General features: G+C 54.4%; 1 protein-coding gene across 1 annotated transcript in view; it reads right to left on the bottom strand.

Moving 5' to 3' along the window:
- Positions 1-629: 629 nt before the first annotated feature.
- The window catches only part of MAN2B2 (mannosidase alpha class 2B member 2), a 45,300-nt gene continuing 24,948 nt past the window's right edge, over positions 630-20,981 (bottom strand). The window contains 10 exon segments of the mRNA XM_021938242.2: positions 630-1,869; positions 2,859-2,976; positions 5,472-5,584; positions 8,618-8,720; positions 8,722-8,768; positions 10,831-11,023; positions 11,119-11,229; positions 12,076-12,328; positions 12,829-13,020; positions 16,888-17,162. Coding sequence (XP_021793934.2) covers positions 1,772-1,869; positions 2,859-2,976; positions 5,472-5,584; positions 8,618-8,720; positions 8,722-8,768; positions 10,831-11,023; positions 11,119-11,229; positions 12,076-12,328; positions 12,829-13,020; positions 16,888-17,162 — 1,503 coding nt within the window. The 3' untranslated portion in view covers positions 630-1,771.

The following is a 20,981-nucleotide window of genomic DNA, read 5'->3' as shown; positions in this document are numbered from 1 at the left end:
CCCACATGCTCTAAAGGGCTCTTGCCTCACCCCCTGAGCCCTAGCCTCCCACTGCACATCCATGCCACTGGTGGCTGCTCACCTGACCCCACAGGGGTGGCTTATTGCTTGGTCAGCAGCTCCAGCCCAGCTCCTGTCTGGCCAAACCAGAGAATGTCTTTGCTGTCTAGTGGCCAAACTGCACATTGTCCAAAGAGGTCTGAATCCTTCCAAGCTGGTCCTTTTTGGGTACTTTCCTTCAGCCCTAGAGTACCATATAATTTCCTACATCTCATAGTTCACTCTTTAAAACGGCTTAGGCTGGGCACAGTGTCTCATGCCTGTAATCCCAGCACTTTGGGAGGCCAAGGCAGGTGGATCACCTGAGGTCAGGAGTTTGAGGCCAGTCTGGCCAACATGGTGAAACCCTGTCTCTACTAAAAACATAAAAATTAGCCGCTGCAGTGGTGCACCTGTAGTACCAGATACTCGGGAGGCAGAGGCTGGAGAATTGCTTGAACCCAGGAGGTGCAGGTTACAGTGAGCTGGGATCATGACACTGCACTCCAGCCTGGGCGACAGAGTGAGATTCTGTCTTGGGGGGGAAAAAAAAAGTTTCAAAATTGAGATATAATTCACAGACCATAAAATTTATCTTTCAAAGTTAACAATTCAGTGGTTTCTAGTATATTCACAAAGTTGTGCAACCATCATTGCTAATTCCACAATTTCATCATCTTCCAAAGAAACCCCATCCCTGTTAGCTGTCATGCCTCTTCGCTCTTCCTTCAGTCCCTGGCAACCACCAATGTGCTTTGTCTCTTATATACAGATTTGCCTATTCTGGACATTTCACGTAAATAGAATCACACAATATGTTGCCTTTTGTGTCTAGCTTCTTTCACTTAGCATAATGTTTGCAGGATTCACCCAGGCTGTGGCATGTGTCAGAATGTCCTTCCTTTTTATGGCCAAATAATATTCCATGGTATGGACAGAACATATTTCATGTCTTAATTGACCTGTGGATGGACATTTGGGTTGTTGCTACCATTTGACTTTTGAGTAATGCTGCTATGAACGCAGAAGCACAGGTTTTTTGTGGATGGATGCTTTCAATTCTCTTGGGCATAGACCTGGGAAGGTTACACTTTTATCGATATTAATAGTTCTGACATTGGACATCCCTGCTGTGTGGTTTCGTCTCGTCATGGACTCTGATGGCTGCTGTGCCTTCTCTGCTCAACAGGCGGTGCCCCGAGACATAGGTGGGCGTCTGGGGCTGGAACTCTGGCCCGGTGCTACAGCTTCCTCTCCTGCCCTGTGGCAGAGCCAAGCCCCTTGCAGGCCTGTTGCCAGCATGGGATGAGTCTATGAAAACAGGCGGCAGGCAGTAGGTCCACAGCTACCACTGGCAGCCTGGGCAAGCCTGGCAGGGCCTGGACGGCAGATGCGTTTCGGCGCTGCTGTGGGTCTTGTGCTCTGCCTTAGGCAGAATGTCTTGGGTTTGTCTTTTGTGAGTGAATGACACATGAGCGTGCCAAATATCCTTTACTTGACAGAAGAGGAGAGGGCTGGCTTGAGTGTGGGAGGGGAAGAACCTGGATCTTGTAATGTAATTTTTATTTCAAAAAATTAGGGACAAAACCCCAAATAATGACCATTTCCTGCCATTCGCCTGCAGATGAGCAGCTGACTCCCGTCCCTCCACGCTGCTTTTCCCTGTCCTGGGTCTGTTCGGTTACATGGAGTTCCTGGGGGTAGCCCTGGGGACGGGGCATCTGCCCAGGGCTCACTGCTGTTGAAAGTGAACGAAGAATGTCCGGATTTCCTTTGGGTGGACAGTGATGATGGGGCCTCCTGGTGGCCTCGAGGGAAAGGTGGTGTCACCTAGGGGAACAGAGGTGATCTGTTCAGTGTGGCCCAGGATGCCTCCTCCCAGCCTCCCTCTCACCACACTGCACCTGTCTACAGTCTTGCATGTGGCTGCCCAGCCTCCGAGGGTAATTCATAGATTGATCCTGGCCCTAGTGGCCTCACTTCCTCATAGGTGTTGCACTCAAAGCCCAAAAGCTTTCTGAGACCATCTGGTGAGTCTGCCCTTGCCTCACCAGGCTCCCCTGAAGGCATGCCCTGGGGTTGGGCTTCAATCTTGGGAGGCAGCCGTTCACTTATCTATCATTCATCCATCTTCCTTCCTTCTTTCCAACCATCATCTTCCCTCCCTCCCTCCCTCCCTCCGTTCCTCCCTTCCTTCCTCCCACCACCAACTGAGCGTGCACCAGGCACCCGCCACCATGCTGTGTGTAGTAGACAACAGGAGCTGCACAGGACAGAAGAAACTCCCGGGGCCAGGAGAGTGGCGGAGGCACTTGGCCTGATTGGGGACTCTGGGGAGGTCTCCTGGGGAGCTTGAGCAGGTGCTGGCCAGAGTGAATGGGACCTGTGCGTCCCAGGCAGAGGGCATGGTGCGGACAGGGACTGGAGGCTGGAAGCCGCCTGTAGTGCAGGAACTCACAGTGGCATACACCGTGTGAGGCACGGATGGGCTGACGGGCTGAGGTCAGCAGGGCCAAGGTGGGCAGAAGCCCCTGGGCGCCTGGCTCTCTCACCCAGGGCACAAGCAGGGTGTGTGGTCTGCGTGTGCACATGTATAAGTGCACACACACGCCTGTGTGGAGCCCTGGCAGGCAGAGACTAACCCAAAGCCTTAACCGACTGTGGTAGATTTGGGAGGGCTGCAGGTGCAGAGCGGGAAAGCAGCCTCTCGAGGTCGCACAGGCCGGGACAGGCAGATGGTTGGATGTGCACAGGGTCTGACTAGCTCCTGAGCCTAGCCGGAAGTCCTGGGTAGGGAGCTGAAGCGGGGGTCCCCAAACCTCTGTGGCGGCCAGGCCCCGTCCTCCAGCTCCAGCGGTGCAGCATGCCCACATCCCAGGTCCCTGTGAGCGAGCGCTCCTCCACTGCCACCACGGACCCCAGCGCCTGCAGCACAGCCTGCAGGGAGACGAGCAGAGGGACGGTGAGCTGCACGAAGCCCTGGATCTGAGCAGAGAACCAAGACAGCAGCAGGGTGGATACGCCAGGAACTCGGTGTCCTCAGGGCACCAGCCCCTGCCCTAGTGCCTGACACAGCTCCCTCATCTGCTCCTCACAGCACATCTGCGAGGACAGCACTGGCCGTGTACTTTACAGATGAGGACACTGAAGCAGAGGTGCGTGCTTCACCAGGTGGCCGAGCCAGAGGAGCAGCCCGGGAGGTGTGGCATTTTGAGCTGCTCGCCCCATGCAGAGTCCTCCTCTCCTCACATTGCTCAGGTGGCCCCATTTCCAGTCCAGGGAGGAAGCCAGTCAGAGTTACTCCAACCCCCTTTCCCAATAGGCCTTGTCCCAGCCTCCCTTACAGCTAGGGGAGGCTGGAGGCCCTCAGGGGTCTGGAAAAGTCTGTGGAGCAGGAGGGGTGGGGGTGGTTCTTGGAGAAGCTTCTGTGTGCTGATGGAGACAGACAGAGAGAGAGAGAGAGAGAGAGAGAGAGAGCCACTCTAGGGCAAAGCCTTTCTGGCCACTACCGCCCAGCCCCACCCTGCCTTGAAATTTGCTCATGAGGAAGGTCTGTGCCATCCTGTGACCGCAAACAAGCAGATGGCAAAAGACAAACAGCCAGTGTGCCGGCGATGGCAGGAAGACGCCAGCGACCAGGCCCACAGTGATAGTGCTGGGGGTCCACCCGGACATGCTCTTTGGGTGAGAAAACACTCTGTCCTCTGTTCCAAGCACATCTGTTAAGTGTTTTGTGACCTGCAGCCAAACTAACTGCATTCCTAACTCAATGGTCTTTCCACCCCGCCACCGTCCACATCGGGAAGGGAGGCATGGTCCATCCCAACCGTCTCCTCCTCTCAGGGCCTTGGTACTTCCATCTGTGAAACAGGGGAGCATAGATGACCAACTTCCAGGTCCCACGCCGGCCTCCTGGCTCCCCAGGGCAGGCTGGCCGTGTGCTGGGCGTCGGTACCCGCCATGGCCCGGACCTGCTCTCAGGCAGGCCAGGGACTGTGAGGAAAGGGACACCTGCTCCTCTGAGGCGAGGATCATGAAAGAAGACTTGGGGGGTCTAGGAAGACATCATGGCGAAAAGGTCCTGGGGCTTCTCTGGATTCCCCCGAAGACTCAGATGTCAAAGGAGGCCCAAGGCAGAAACACAGAGATTGACAGAAATTCACAGAAATTCTCCACGAGCAGGAAATGAAATAGCAAGAATGCAAACTGGGGAAGAAATGAGGTGACTTAGGTGGCGCCTTCTTGGGAGGGCACGTGGGCAGGCCAGGTGGCGGAAGCCTCGCCTGATGGTGGGGCCAAGAGAGCAACATCAGCCAAGAGAGGAACCTGGAAGGGGCCGAGGCCCGGGGGCCCTGACACTCCAGGAGGCCCCTTAGTGCCAGGGCCTGTCAACAACCTTCTGGGCAAAGAACTCTCACCTCTCCCCATTTTACATGGGGGGAAACTGAGGCCCAGAGGCATGGGGTGCCTGAGACTTACCTGTAGAGCGGCCTGTGGACCCTGGAATGTCTGACTCTAAGCCACCTCTCAAAGCGACTCTATGGAGAATCTGTTTTGTTTTTCGGATTACACAGATGATGTCTGTGTTTTAAAAGTTTTACTACAGAATAAATAAAAAATAAATAAAATGCAGGCCACTCACGCCTGTAATCCCAGCACTTCAGGAGGCCGAGACAGGCAGATTGCTTGAGGCCAGGAGTTCGAGACAGCCTGGGCAACACAGCAAGACCCTGTCTCTACTAAAAATAAAGAAATAGGCTGGGCGTGGTGGCTCACGCCTGTAATCCCAGCACTTTGCGAGGCCGAAATGGGTGGATCACCTGAGGTCAGGAATTCGCGACCAGCCTGACCAACATGGAGAAACCCTGTCTCTACTAAAAGTACAAAATAATTAGCCGGGTGTGGTGGCGCATGCCTGTAATCCCAGTTACTTGGGAGGCTGAGGCAGGAGAATCGCTTGAACCTGGGAGATGGAGGTTGTGGTGAGCCGAGAGCGTGCCATTGCACTCTAGCCTGGGGGACAAGAGTGAAACTCCGTCTCCAATAAATAAATAAATAAATAAATAAATAAAATAAAAATTAGCCAGCGTGGTGATGCGCCTCTGTGGTCCCGGCTACTTGGGAGGTTGAGGTGGGAGGATCACTTGAGCCAGGGAGGCAGAGGTTGCAGTGAGCTGAGATTGTGCCACTGTACTCCAGACTGGGCAATAGAGTGAGATCCTGTCTCTCTCACACAAAAAAACCCTCAAAAAACAGGCCAGTTGAAATACCTGACAAACCCAGAAGACCACAAAGAAGGGCGGGGCGGGGCCCATACCGGTGTCCATTTGGAAGGACGCCCTCGTGGATCTCTTTGCCAAGGCAGTTTCTTGGGGCCACATCTAGGGTTTGCTTTCCTGGCTCATGGTCTGGATGGGGGTGGGGAAGTTCACCTCCAGATTCACTGTCACTGGCTGAGACAGGACTGGGTCCTCACCCACTTCATACAGGTGGTGGAGCCGCAGCAGGACACGGCGGAGGTCAGCCTGGGCTTCCCCTCGATGGCCTTTGGGGACAGAAGAAAGGTGGCAGTGAAGACCCTCATCAACCAACCCCAATGTCCCTGGTCATTACCCGCTGCTTTACACACTCAGCTCCATTTCCTATCCTTACTATCCTTAACCTCCTCCATATGGCTTGGCTGTGTCCCCACCCAAATCTCATCTTGTATTGTAGCTCACATAATTTCCACGTGTCATGGGAGGGACCTGGTGGGAGGTAATTGAATCATGGGGGCGGATCTTTCCTGTGCTGTTCTTGTGATAGCAAGTCTCACGAGATCTGATGGTTTTGTAAAGGGCAGTTCCCCTGCACACACTCTCTTGCCTGCCACCATGTAAGACATGCCTTTGCTCCTCATTTGCCTTCTGCCATGATTGTGAGGCCTCCCCAGCCACGTGGAACTGTGAGTCCATTAAACCTCCTTTCTTCATAAATTACCCAGTCTTGGGCATGTCTTTATGAGCAGCATGAGAACAGACTAATACGCTCCCTGTGAGACAGCTGACATGGCCCCCACTTGACAAGGAAACGAAGGCTCAGAGAGGGGCAGTCACCTGCCTGAGGCACACAGCTGGGGTGTGGCAGAGGGAGGATTCCCACCCAGGTCTAGCTGACTGTAAGGCTGCCCACCATGACACCAGCTGCAATGTTTCCATCCTCGTCCACTATTGTGGGCATGATGGGGCATGTCCTCAAATACTCCAGTCTCTCATACCCTGTCTCCCTTTGAAGTCGGGGGAGGCTGCGTGGCCTCTGTGGCCAATGCAAGGTGAGCTGAAGTGACACAGTACTTCCTGGCAGAAGCTTTTTCCTGCCTTGGTGAGTGAGGAAGCACATGCTGCAATACAAACTCCATCAGCGGGGGGCTTGGCGGCCACAGCAAGAAAAACCTTCCTGCTAACCCCACTGGATGCACAGCATGGGGGAGAAAGGAATGTATACTGTTAAGACTGTGGCATTTGGGGCTCTTCGTTACTGCAGCATACACCAGCCACCCTGATTGATATAATGCTGTCATTTGCCATGAGATGTATGTGATCTCCTGTCCCATCTCTGACCTTCCCACTCAGAAAGGCTCATTGCTATTGCTCCTGTTTTACAGATGGGAAGACTGAGGCTCAGAGGAAAGCACTCAGTTCAAGGTCCTGGAGAGAGGACCTGGTTAACACAGGTGCTTCCTAAACCCTGGCTGGTAGAACCTCAGCTCTGCAGCTATGCCTCAAAGCTGACTGAATCAATCTGTCTCGGATTAGAACTGAGGCATCAGTATTAAAAAAAAAAAAAAATTTGGCAGGGTGTGGTGGCTCACACTTGTAATCCCAGCACTTTGGGAGGCCAAGAAGGCCTGCTGTCAGGAGTTCGAGACCAGCCTGGCCAACACAGTGAAACCTGTCTCTATTAAAAATACAAAATTACAAAAATTAGCTGGGCATGCTGGTGAGCACCTGTAATCCCAGCTACCAGGGAGGCTGAGGTAGGAGAATTGCTTGAACCTGGGTGGTGGAGGTTGCAGTGAGCCAAGATCGCACCACTGCACTCCAGCATGGGCAACAGAGTGAGACTCTGTGTCAAAGAAAAAAACCATTTTTTTTAAGAGACAGGGTCTCGCTCTGTTGCCCAGGCTGGAGTGCAGTAGCATGATAACAGCTCACTGCAGCCTTGAACTCCTGGCCTCAAGTGATCCTCTCACCTCAGCCTCCTGAGTAGCTGGGACCACAGGCATGCATCCCCACACCCGACTCATTTTTTAATTTTTGTGTAGAGACAGAGTCTAGCTATGTTGCCCAGGCTGGTCTCGAACTCCTGGCCTGAAGTGATCCTGCTACCTCGGCCTTCCAAAGTGCTGGCATTACAGATGTGAGCCACCTCGCCTGGCCCGTTTTTAAGAAGCTATCACGGGGCTGTGGGGTAGCTGGTTTTCAGAATGGCACAGGGAAATGGCTGCCCAAGATCACAAAAGCCAAGAGGTTTGTGAAAGTGCTTCCATATCTCCTGGTGTGGTGGTGAGGGGTTCCAGCTCCAAAGCCAGGGAAGACCTCCTGTGTCCTGCACAGCAGAATGGTGGGGGATCCCATTTCACAAGGGGGCTGCAGGTGCCTGGGAAAGCAGGCTCAGGCACACGCCACCACGCCCAGTGAACTTTTCTATTTTTATTTTTATAGAGACAGGGTCTTCCTATGCTGCCCAGGCTGGTCTTGAACTCCTTGGCTCAAGCAATCCGCTTGCCTCGGATTCCCTAAGTGCTGGGATTCCAGGTGTGAGCCACTGCGCCCCACCCTTTTCCTCCTATTCTTAATTCTGCAGGTGTGCCAGGCCTTGGGGGCTTGAGGATGGCCGAGGCATAGTCCGACCCTGCCTTTCAGCTGCTCACACTGTAGAGTGGGCAGAGAAGGTGCAGCTGAGGCTCTGGCAACAGGACAAGTCGGTTCCCAGCAGGTGTTGCTCCCTCGGGGAGCACCCCCCCCCGGTCATGCTGTGCAGGGGGATTCCTCTTGTCCTTGTCATTACTGCCTTGTGACTTGACTGCTTCCCCTCTAGACCAAGCACTCAGAGAGCCGGGACCTTGCCCACCTTGGTCACTGCTCATTCCCCGGAGCCTGGCACGAGATGTGCTGTTGAATGAGTGAGTGGAAGCTCCCAACAGTTAGGCTGCCTAAGCTCAGAGGATGAGTGGAAATTTGGGTGTTTGGGGGCTCCAGGAGGAAGCAGGACTGGCAGGCACCCCTGAGGGTCAGGGGGACTTTAACTAGTTCCTTAGTCTCAGTTGCGGATGGCGGGCTGAGACGGATCCACTCAGAATGGGCTGGGGTCACAGGGCTGGGGGCCAGGCCCGCCTTGCCTCCAGCTTGCCAAGTGACGGATCACTGACTCCTCCCTGGGCCTCACTCTCCCCATATGCCAGATAAGAAACCAGGTGACCCTGCAGAGCCACGATAGCTCTAAGGTGAGCCCCTGTCTGGTGGTGGGCCCAGGCCGGAAGCCTGGTTGACTCAGGGAGGGACAGAGCGGGTCTGAGACCCCAGGGCACCTGCCTCACCTTTCCGGAGACTCTGAGCGTGCTCCGTGTGGTTGGAGCTGTAGCGCCAGCCAGGGATGCTCAGGATCTGCAGATGAAGATTAGGGGGCAGCGTCTCACAGGCTGCTCTTAAGCTGCTGGGGTCCTGGGATGCTCCCTCCTGGTGCAGTCCCTGCAAGGCAGATAGACAGAGTGAGGAGAGGGTTTCGGGCTCAACTCCTCCTCCTGGCACTCAGAGCTCTGCACATGACATGCCCCTGCCCCTGCCAGCCACCTCCCATGCATCCTTGTGGGTAGCCTACCCCGCTCCAGCCCGAAGTGTCTATGCTCCCAACGCCCCAGGCTTCCACTTCCCTGCCTTTGCTCAGACCATAGAGCTTAAGAGCTGGGAGGACCCTGACTCTCCTCAGGACCAATCAGCCATCTTTCCCCAGAACTAGAGCACTGAGGAACTAGAAAGCCCAGAGTCTTAGGTCCTTTTGAGTGGGGAAGGCAGAGCTGTTCTTTGAGGGCAGCCCCAGAGCTGTTCAGAGTCACATCCCAGGTGGGAGGTGAAGGAACGTCTGCAGACAGAGAGAAGTGCAGGTGAGAGATGCACAGGGACAGCCTCACGAGGGCTCCAGGCCCTGAGGCCCAGTTCCACCCCGCCCTTCCCTTGGTTATGTGGGCCTCACCATGCACTCTCCTTGGGGGCTCAGCTACTTCATGTTGGGTTTCCCTTACTTGCAACCAACAGAGATCAGAGTGAGGCCAGGTGGGATGGGGCTGACGACAGCCATGGGGCTTTCTCAGACACAGCCTCATCTCCTTTTGCAGGAAAAGCCCCGGCTACCCAGAAGGAACCACTGACTGGTCTGGGAGAAGAACCTGATGCTGCTAGACCAATCGGATTTCCTCTTCTGGGAATCTGAAGCATGGGAACCAGAGGTGGCTCAATGGCAGTCCTGGGAGACAAGGCTGTGAGCCTCTGCTCCTGAGATGCCCAGAGCTGCCCTGCCCCGTGCCTGTCTGGACCTTGTGTCCAGCTCCTCCTTAGATTCCATAAGCTTCTCCAGGCTCTGCCCAAATAGCTGCCCCTTTAGGCTCTGTTACTTCCAAAGAACCTTAATTGACACCCCCGGACCTGATCCCTGACCTCCTCCCAGCTGTGGTCTCACACTCCTCCACACCCACGAAACACCAGGCCCTCTATGGCACGGCTCCCTCTCCACCCTGAATCCTGGCTCTATACGAATACACCTCCCCTGTCCAACAGCCCAGGAAAACTCTCCTGGGTCAGGGGCTGCTCTTCTGCATCTCCGGTGTGTGGCACAGGCACCCTGCAAGTGCTCAGTGTATGCTTGTTGCATGGGTGGGTGACAGCCTGCCTGCTTGCTACTGTCCTGGGAAGGTTCTGGCTCTAAAACCAAAGCAGGGAAGCACATGCTAATCAAAACCTCCATAGGTGAGCAGAAAAATAAAAGAGTTTAAAGATTGGTGAGAATGGCAGCAAATTGTATCTAGGTCTTGCAGCTCCAAAAGACTATCTTTAAATGTAATCATTGTTTAATGTTTCTCATGTTCTGCTACTTTATAGAGACACAGAACTACATGGTCGTTGATCTGATCCACAGAAGCCTTGGTGGAGGTACAGAATAAGTCCTTCAGATTAGACTATAGATTAGGAATACCCCCACCTGGTGACAGCACACCTAGATTCAGACCAAAATTGTCTTTTATTTTTATTTTTGAGACAGAGTCTTGCTCCGTCACCCAGGCTGAGGTGGAACGGTGCAATCTCAGCTCCCTGTAACCTTTGCCTCCTGGGTTCAAGTGATTCTCCCGCCTCAGTCTCCCGCGTAGCTGGGATTACAGGCATGCACCACCATGCCAGGCCAACAAACCAGTCTTTTAAATGCTAAGCCTCCAGACCTAAAGTGACATGGTGGCATAATGTCATGTTAAGAAAGGAAAAGATACATCAGAGAAGAAAATGGAGAAGACACAGGGAAGAGGCATATGGTGAAATGGGTGAGTCCCAGCTCTGTAGCTACTAGTTGTATGACCTTAAGTGAGCCACTGTTTGCCCTCAGTTTGCCCATCTGTTAAATCAGGGGCTTGGACTAGAGGTCCCTGAGGTCCCTTCTGCCCAAAAGCGGCCCAGATTCATGAGGGCACAGGCCCCTCCCAAGACCCGCCCTGGCCTGGCTGGTGCTGGGGCCGTGATGACGTTACTCTGAAAGGGCACCCCTTACCGGCCAGGTCTCCGAACAGCACCACGGGCCTGTGCTGCAGGGCCACTGCACTCCTCTGGCGCAGAGCAGCGGTGAGGGACCAGGACCCCAGCAGAAGCCAGAGCACTGGGTGGACGACTGAGGTGTCGTTCAGCGTGAGGTTGTAGCCCAGGTCCCAGTCGAAGTTGTTCCACAGCCGCCGGTGGAGCATGACCTGCGGGAAGGCATTGTCCGAGAGGCCCGGCTTGCACCTGGGCATGCCTGTGGGGGGCCGCGAGGGGCTGCTGCGGGACAGACCATGCCTCCTACCTCCACCTGCCCATTCTCTTGGCTGGAGATGCCATGTGCCCGCTCTGACAGCAACGCAAGCCTGCTTTCGTCATCCTCCATGAAGGCCGACTGAACCATGGGGTAGTAATTCTGCAGAGAGAAACGTCCCCAGGAGGGCGATTGGGGCAAAGGACAAGGTAGGTCAGGCATCACCTTCTGGCCATCCCAGCTAGTGCTCCCAACAGGCACAGCAGCAGCGTGGGGCCAGGACCCTGACTTTGGACCCTGAACAGACCGGGGTTCAGACACCAGCTCTGTGGCTTCTGAGCATACGGCCCAGCTGGCGTGGGTGCAGGCCCTGGGCAAGCCCTGGCCAAGTATCATCTCATGGATCCTCACAATGACCCTTTGATGAAGCAGCCATTTTACAGGAGAGGAAACTGAGGCACAAGCCAAGGCACATACCATTCTTGTCTGTGGTAGCACCAGAACTCAGACACCAGTCTGACTCACGGCCTGCACGCTCAAGCCCTGAACGGGCAGACACACAGGCTTTAAAAGAATTCTCTGGAGGCCGGGTGCAGTGGCTCACGCCTGTGATCCCAGCACTTTGGGAGGCCTAGGCGGGCAGATCATCTGAGGTCAGGAGTTCGAGACCAGCCTGGCCATCATTGTGAAACCCCATCTCTACTAAAAATACAAAAATTAGTTGGGCATGGTGGCAGGCGGCTGTAGTCCCAGCTACTCGGGAGGCTGAGGCCGGAGAATGGCATGAACCCGGGAGGCGGAGCTTGCAGTGAGCTGAGATCCGGCCACTGCACTCCAGCCTGGGCGACAGAGCGTGACTCCGTCTCAAAAAAAAAAAAAAAAGGAAAAAGACATTCTCACTGGAGGTCTCTACTGGCCTCTACTGGCCTCCACTGCTACAAGTTGATGCTTAATGGGTCCAGGAAAGGCGCCATCGGGAGTGTGCCTTGTGGGCATCGCAGGGCATACCCGGGCAATGCTGTTGTTCACATAGGAAAGGTAGGGCCTCCGCTGCATCTGGTAGCCGTTGTTGTCTGAGTAGATGACCTGCTGGTTGTTTAGGCTGGTGCTGGTCCTCAGGACAGCCTCGCGGTTCAGCTCCAGGGGGCCAGCTCGGTACTCCTGCTCTATCCGGTGGCAAAGCAGCTCCCCGTCATGGCCCTGCGGCATATGGGTAAGCCGGGAGCGGATTGCATATGTGTAATTCTGTGCTGTCATGTTCCTAGAGGAGAAGGGAGCCTCAGTAAGTAAAGCTCCAGGAACCTTCTAGATGCTTCCTTTTTGCTTCCCTTCCTTCATGTGGGCAGGGTGGGCAGAGCAGGGTAGGGCTGAAAGGCAGGGAGCCTTCTTGGGTCATGTGGACAATAGCACCGCCCAGGACCCGGAGCAGCTGGGAGCAGTCTGGTTCTCCGACGCCGCAGGGCTGCCATGCCGGGCCTGCCTTACATCTGCTCTGATCATGGAAGAACAGGTGCTCTGTGGGCCCTAGGGTCTGTGGGTCTCTCTCCCAGCTCTGAACTTAGCTCCCGACCAATGTGACGTAGCGCACGCAAATGCAACCAGCATGTAGATGCCAGAACAATTCATTTCTTCATCAAACCACATGTCAAACATGGCCCAGGAGCTGGGGTTCAGAGCAAAGGCAGACCCTCATTCACTGAGCTGCCTGCACGTGTGCGCTGACTGTGTGCCGGGCTGTGGGGTCACCCCGGGGGGAAGCACCTGTAGAAGTATTGCCGGATCTCAGTCACAAGCTGTCCTGCCATGATCTCCATTCCCACAGCTTCCCACGCAGGCACCGCGGCCTTGCCCGGTGTGAACAGGTAGTTATCGGAAATGGGGCCCTGTTTCACATCCCCGTTGACGTGGTACTCCAGGAACTCCTGGGTCACGCGCACCGTTCGGTTGCTCTGTCTGCAGAGGCAGGAGAGAGAAGATGTCATTCTCATCCTGCACAAAGTTTCACAGACACCGGCTGGCAAGCCTCTCTCTCCAGATGCCATCTGAGCAGCCTGCGTAGCACTCACGAGACCACGCGACTCGGCTCATCTAGAAGCCCTGAGACCCCATCCACAACCCGTGTGGCCTTAGACTCCATCCTGTCCCAGAACAGGTCACAAAAGAGGAGAGGGACAGAGCCTGCAGATAGGAACCGTAAGCTGTCAGCAGAGGGCACCCCCCAAGAGGTGGAACTGGCTCACCCAGGCTGTGGTCTGCAAGTGAAACCAGTGCAGAAATGGGCTTTTGTCACACTGACCCCGAGCTGTCCAGCAGGACACCAATGTGTACCGACCCTATGTCACGGGCCAGAGCCTTCACTGACTTCACCTGGTTAAATTCTCCCAACCCCCACGGGCAGGGACTATTCACCCATCCCACTCCCGAGGCATCCGAGGCTGGAAGTTGTGACATCATGCACCCAAGATCGCACATCTAGGAAGTGTGCAAGCCAGAACTCAAATTCAGCCCCAACTCCCTCCCTTCTATCAGGATGTTTGTGTTAGGACAGAGGATGGGAGAAGAGCAGGAGGGGGTCCAGTGTTTTAATTGTAAAATGCAATCTTTGGCCTAAGCAAGCACACAAGTGATGTATTTGTATCTGAGTCTGGCCTGGCTGTGGGTGGACAGTGAGGTGGATGGCCTCCACTTCTCTGTGGGATCGTGGTGAGGGTGGGGAAGGAAAGCGAGGCAGGCTGAGGAGGGTGCTACTGAGTGCTGGTGGAAGAAGAGAAAGAAAAAAATTGAGGTCTCTGGCTCTGGACCCCTTCCCCACACCGTCCTTTTAAAAAGCTCCCCCAGGGGCCATCAAAAGAGTAAAAAGACAAGCCATGGAATGGAAGGAGGGATTTGCAAATCCTAAATCTGACAAGGGACTTGTAGCTAGAATATATAAAGAACTCTTACAACTCAATAACAAAAGACAAGCCGATTTAAAAATAGGCAAAGGATATAAAGACACATCTCACCACAGAAGATATGCTAGTGACCAGTAAGTACACGAAGAGATGCTCAACACCATTAGTTAGCAGGGAAATGCAAATCAAAACCATCAGAAGATGCCACTTCTCGCCCACGAGAATGGCTATAATTGAAAAGACAGAAAATAACGAGTGTGGGCGAGGATGTGAAGAAATTGGAACCTTCATCCGCTGCTGGGAGGAACAGAAAATGGTGCAGCCGCTTTGGAAAACGGTCTGGCAGTTCCTCAAAGAGTTAAACATAGACTTAGCTTATGACCAAGCAATTCTACTCCTAGCTATGTACCCAGGAGAAACGAAAATGTATGTCCACGCAAAAACTTGTGCATGAATGTTCAGAGCAGCATTATTGATAGTAGCTAAAATGTGGAAACAACCCAAATGTCCATCAACTAAAGAATGGATAAACAAAATGTGGTACATACATGCGATGGAATAGTATTCAGCCATGAAAAGGAACGAAGTACTGATACGTGCTACGATACTGATGAACCTTGAAAACATGCTTAGTGGGCTGGGCATGGTGGCTCCTGCCTGTCATCCCAGCACTTTGGGAAGCTGAGGCAGGTGGATCACTTGAGCTCAGGAGTTTGAGACCAGCCTGGGCAACATAGTGAAACCCCATCTCTACAAAAAACACAAAAATTAGCTGGGTGTGGTGGTATGCACATGTAATCCCACTTTGGGAAGCTGAGGCAGGCGGATCACTTGAGCTCAGGAGTTTGAGACCAGCCTGGGCAACATAGTGAAACCCCATCTCTACAAAAAACACAAAAATTAGCTGAGGTGGGAGGATCACTTGAGCCCCGGAGGAGGTTGAGGCTGCAGTGAGCCATGATTGTGCCACTGCAATCCAGCCTAGATTATAGAGTGAGACTGTCTCAATCAATCAATCAGTCAATCAATCAATCAAAAAGTGAAAAAAAAAGAAAATATGTGAAGTGAAAGAAGTGAGTTGCAAAAGGACCACATATGTTATGAACAGGCAAATCCATATAGACAGAAATAGACCAGGATTGCCAGGGCCTGTCGAGGAGGGGAAGATGGGGAGTGATTGCTCAACAGCATGAGGTTTCTTTCTGGAGTAATGAAAACGTTCTAAAATTGATTGTGGTGATGGCTGAACAACTCTGTGAATGCACCAAAACCCACTGAATTGCCCACTCTAAATGGATGAGCTGTGTGGTATGTGAAGTGCATCTCAGTCAAGCGGTTACATAAGGAACAAAAGCGCTCCCCGCAACCCAAACTGCCCTGCGGTTGGTGCCTGCACCTTTGGCTTCTCACCCCAGGCCTCGACACAGAGGGTCTTTTCCCTGTGGAACGACCTCCCCTATGCCCTCAAGGCCTGAGGCCTGGCCCCAGGCGTCGTCTCTAGATGGCCCCTACTCTGAATACCAACAGCTCCTCCTTTTTCCTCAGGCGACAGGCATTGGTCTTGCAAGGCTTACCCCTGGCGGGGTTTGGGGAGCCTAATAAGAACTCCTTCATCCTCATTGGAGTTCAGAAGCAAGAGAGACAGACAGGGCCACAAATAGGACAGGACGGCCTGAGCTCCAGTGCTGGAAATGCCAGGTGGGACCCTGGCTGAGGCATGTGGGGTCCAGGGGCTGCCCTAAGGGGCATTTACAGAGGGGGCGTGGGGCCTGAGTGAGGAAGGGGCAGGGCACATTCTGCCTCTCCCGGCCTAACCTGGCAGGCTCGGACCGTGCTGGGGCCTCCCCCATTTCTGCAGCTCCTCTGCCCAACTGCCCCCTTGCCAGCCACCCATGCTGGCTGCTATCACCCCTGCACCTGCCCCGCTCTCCCTCAGGATCCACTAGGGGAAGATGAGGACAGACCTGACTGGGGCCCCATTCCCAGAGAAGTCCTGGAGCTCTGTGGGCAGGGAGCTGTGACAGTGACCTCGAGCTGGGATCCCCCGACACCCACCTCGGTACAAACGCCCCTCTCTCTCCTTCTCTCCCTCCTCTTCTTCCATCTCCCCTCTGCCCCTTCCTGTCCCCTCACTTTCTGCCATGTACTCCTCTCGGTTGGGAGGTCACGTCAGGAGACAAGGTGGGTGTTCTGGTAGAGGCAGCTGGGCCTGATGAAGACTGCACCGGACGTGGCCTAGGAAGGACAAACCGGCCACGAGGTCTTTCTTGGGAGGTCAGCTGCCCACTCTGATGTCCACAAATAGCTGCTGAATGAATGAATGAATGAATGAATGAATGGGAGGTTGGCTGAGTAGATGGAGAGATGAACGGGTAGGTACATAGGTGGGTGGGTAGATGGATGGATGATGAATGGGTGGGTAGGTAGATGGATGGATGGATGGGTAAGTGGGTGGGTGGATGGATAAATGGGTAGATGGATGGATGGATGGATAACTGGGTGGGTAGATAAGTGGGTGGGTGAATAGATGGGTAAGTAGACAGGTGGGTGGGTGGGACTAGATGATTTTGAAAGTCCCTTCTTGCTTTAAAGACAGTATCACTATTTACTGAATAGAGATTTTATGTTTCTCTAAATTAAAAAAAAAGTGGATAACAATATTTCTTTTCTTTCTCAGAGTGAGTCCCTCAGTGCTCCTTTTTTTCTATGGATCAACAGCCCTGGAATGAAAAAGTATACGAAAGCCTTTCCTGCACTGGCCCAGGCTCACGCTTCTAGAATTAAAGATCACAATAGCAGGAAGGGGTTTCACCACCATCTGTCCTTCCCCCAGGCAAGTGAGCAAATGGAGAATCCAGGTAGGGACCTGACATAGGCAGGGTCCTGGCATGCCTGTGCCTCAGAGACAGCAATGGCTGCACCTTACCTCTCCCAGATGCTGTGCATCAGGTTGGTATCCTGGTCGAGCAGCACAATGTAGCAGTCGTTTGCCACAGGCACCAAGCGCCTGCCCGCAGGGCTGGTGCGTCTCCTCCGCCTGCGGCCAAATTGAAGCATGCTGGCCACAGTGGCAGCTGGTTCCTGGGTGCCCTCTTGGGCCCCTGCAGTGGGTCTGATGCTGTAGTGCCGATAACTGAGGCCTGGGATTGTGGTCAGGATAAGCAGGTCATAGGCAGAAGGGGTCTCTGTTGAGTTCTGGATCTGCGAGGCCAGCGGGATGAGACTTGTAACTGTCAGCTTACACACCTTCTGGAATGGGGTGCTCACTACCTGCTGAGGCAGCAGTGTCTTTCCATCTCTCGGACCCTGCCGAGTTCTCCTCCCTGGCCCCGGTTCTGGCCTTCTCTTCTTGCACCCCCACAAACCACAGCAGTCCTGGGAGAACCCTTCAGCGACCTGAAGATAGCTGGTTCTTGGGTCCCCAAAACTTCTCTTACTCTCAGCTCCTGAACTGGGAGCTCCTGAACACCCCCAGCTCCTTTAATCATCCTTCATCAACCAAAGTGATGACTCCCAAAACCAAACCCGAATCCACTGACCCCTTCTGGATCTGAGATCCACGAATACAGCTTCGTGCTTGATGCCTCCACCTGGATGTCCACAGCTGACCTCACCAGCTACCCCATCCCACCCACACCTGCTCCCCACAGCATCCCCATCCAACGATGGCCCTTCCAGCAGCTACCCTGCACCTTCTGCTCCTCTCTGTCCAGCTTTCTCCACCCCTACCCCCTAGTCATCCCATCCCTCAGTCACTCCCCTTCCCCATCCCCCAGGCATCCCCATCCTCCACCCTCCAGCCACTCCCACCCACCACCAAGGTTCCCCACTGCTTTTGTGAGGCCTCTCATCTCCCTTCCCTCTGGCCTCTGCCTGGTCACAGCTGCTGTGGCCCCTCCCTAGGTAACTGCCCAGCATATGCACTGCTGTCCCCATATCCACTCCTGTGCCCACCAACCCATCCACTGCAGCAACCAGAGTGAGCTTTTCCAGACCTTTGTCCACTGCAATCAGGGAAGGAAGCCTCCTCTGGGACCCAGCCTCCTCCCTGCGGCGTCCTTGCTCTCTCCTCTGGCCCCTGGGGCTCTAGCATCACCAACCCTTCCTTCCTGACTCTCCTGCCCTTTCCTGCCTCTGAGCCTGTGCCACGCTGTGCCCTCCACCTGGACTACCTTCTCCTGGGAGGGGCCATACCCCGATCTTTTCATCCCCACGTGGAGGGACTTTTCCAGGTTAACTCTCCTGGCCTCTGCTCGCCTCTGAGGTGTCTGATTTGGGGAGGGAGGCTGGAGGAGGGTACTGTACCCCCTCAGTTCCTGTGCCCCAGTGGGGAGGCCTTTTGGGGGGCCCTATTAGCAAGCTTAATAATGGTGTACACATCCCCCAACCCAGCCTTTATCCCAAATACAGCAGACACCTGTCCCCTGTCTGCCTGATCCCGCACTGATGCGGCCTGGCCCACCTAGTGAAAATGTGTCCCGAGCCCTGCTCTAGTGCCTGTCGCCCTCACGGCGGTCATGGTCTATCATGTTCCGTATTTCTCTGATTTGACTTATCACCTGTCTCCCCCACTGGAACAGATGCCCCAGGCAGTGGGATTTGTGTCTGTTTGGTTAGTACACCATCCCCAGCGCCCAGAACAGGGGCTGACAGAGAGTAGGAGCTCTGGAAATGTATATTGAAGGAATCTACTCTTAACAGATGCTGCATCTGAGTGGGGAAGGGGTGTGTGTGGGGGTCTGCTCAGACCTATACCCTCCCCTCGCCTCTCCGTGCTGGACAAACTCCTCCTCGGTCTCAGTTCCAGCCGAGGGCCCCTCCCCTGGCTCCTGAGCCACCACTCCACCCCGTCACCATCCACGTCTGTGTCCTGAGATAGGGCCTGGCCTCGCACAGGTCCAGGGGCTCAACGCCCAGCCCAGGGCCGGGCCCAGGATGGGCATTCGGGAGCTTTGCTGAGTGAATGAGTGATGGCAGCCCCTCCCCCACCTCCCTGAGAACGCTCAGCTGGGCGGCGTGTCTGGCGCCCTCTGGAACCGGAGTTGGCCTGGCCCACGTGGGGTGTCTGGGTGGTGTGGAGAGAGACAGTCCGGCCCCATCCCTAACGTCGGCGCCTCCATTAAAGCACCCCTTTAAGATTCCTGAAGGCTTTCCCACATGCCGGGGTGGAAATTCATATTAGATCACAAATATTCCCAAAGGCAGGGGAGTGAGCGAAAGCTTCCCACATGTGAGGCCTTTCTAGGGATCAGCCCATACAAGGGGGCCCAGCGAACAGGTGTGTGAACAGGCTTGGTGTGGTGGCTCACGCCTGTAATTCCAGCTCTTTGGGAGGCCGAGGTGGGAGGATTGCTTGAGGCCAGGAGTTTTGAGACCAGCCTGGGCAACATAGTGAGACCCTGCCGCTACCAAAAAACAAACAAAAAAATGAGCCATGTGTGGTGGTGTACACCTGTGGCCAGCCTGGGAGGTCGAGGCTGCAGTGAGCTGTGACTGCACCACTGCACTCCAGCCCGCATGACAAAGTGAAATTTTGCCTCAAAAAAAAAAAAAAAAAGGAAAATTGACACTAAAAATTGTTTTAAAAAGTGTAAGCAGGGCACAACAGTTGAGCGGTTAATGCCACCTCCTGACTCCCACTCAGCATGAGTGATGCCACAGACTGAATGTCTGTGTCCCCTCAAATGGCTGACGTCCGGATTCCAAGTTGTCACTTAGGAGGTGGGGCCTTGGGGAGGTAATTAGGTCAGGAGGGTGTGGCCCTCAAGAATGGGATTAGTGCCCTCGTACAAAAGACCTCAGAGAGCTCCCTCAGCCTCTTTTGCCATGTGAGGACACACAGGAAGATGGCAACCAGGAAGAGGCCCTCACCAGAACCGGGCCATGCTGGCACCTTGATCTTGGAATTCCTGCCTCCAGAACTGTGAGAAATAAATGTCTGTCATTTAAGCCACGTAGTCTATGATAGTTTGTCATAGCAGCCCAAGCAGGCTGAGACAGATCAGGCCCTTATCTCCCGTAGTGTGACCCCATTAGTGCTGGGCACAATGCCGGGCCTGGGTGCAGGGGAAGGCTCAGCTCAAGGCTGGTGGGGCTTGAATGTGGAGCCTGCTCTACCTCTCCCTCGCTGGGGGACTTTGACCAGTCCCTTAGTCTCAGCAGGCCTCCGAGTACATGAGGGGATGACAGGGATGATGACACAGATGGCCCTCGACTTTGGCCACATTGGATGCCCCAAGCCCAGTATCAGTCCGCTGGGTGGATCCAACTGCCCTCAACGGCTGTGGGTCCCTGGGTGAGGTCTTCCTACAAGGGCAGGCTGTCACACTTTCACTCGAACCACAGCTTCGATTGACCAAGGAAGGTTTGGAGGTTGGGATTTTGCCACCTCCCAGCTGTGTGACCTCAGGGACTCTGTGTGGTACAGTAAACATAGATAGATTTGGTCTTTGTCTGCAGCTCTTGCCACAGAGCTCCTAAAACCACTGGAACTTCCTGAGTGATAGGAGTGTCTTCTAAAGTTCATAACAAGCCCTTTCCAACCTTATCTGAGCTTATGCTGTTGAGATGCCTTCTGGCAAGGCCCATAGGTGGCTTCAGGATGGAGCTGCTCCCGAGGAAGCGAGCCCGGGTTAGAGGGCTGGGATGCTAGGCCCTCCCTGCCTCCACCTTGCCAGTGCTCCCCGCAGCTGTCCCTGAGTTGTACCCTTTCTTTCTTCTTCTTCTTCTTTTTTTTTTGAGATGGAGTCTCACTCTTGTTGCTTAGGCTGGAGTGCAGTGGCGCAATCTCAGCTCACTCAACCTCCACCTTCCAGGTTAAAGTGATTCTCCCGCCTCAGCCTCCTGAGCAGCTGGGATTACCACCATGTGCCACCATGCCTGGCTAATTTTTGTATTTTTAGTTGGAGACAGGGTTTCACTATGTTGGCCAGGCTGGTCTCACACTCCTGACCTTGGGTGATCCACCCACTTCAGCCTCCCAAAGTGCTGGGATTACAGGTGTGAGCCACCAAGCCCAGC

Source organism: Papio anubis, chromosome 3, assembly GCF_008728515.1.
Source record: "Papio anubis isolate 15944 chromosome 3, Panubis1.0, whole genome shotgun sequence".
In the NCBI taxonomy this organism is placed as follows: domain Eukaryota; kingdom Metazoa; phylum Chordata; class Mammalia; order Primates; family Cercopithecidae; genus Papio; species Papio anubis.
The sequence above is the reverse complement of the archived record's forward strand: the minus strand, read 5'-3'. Positions and strand labels throughout refer to the sequence as shown.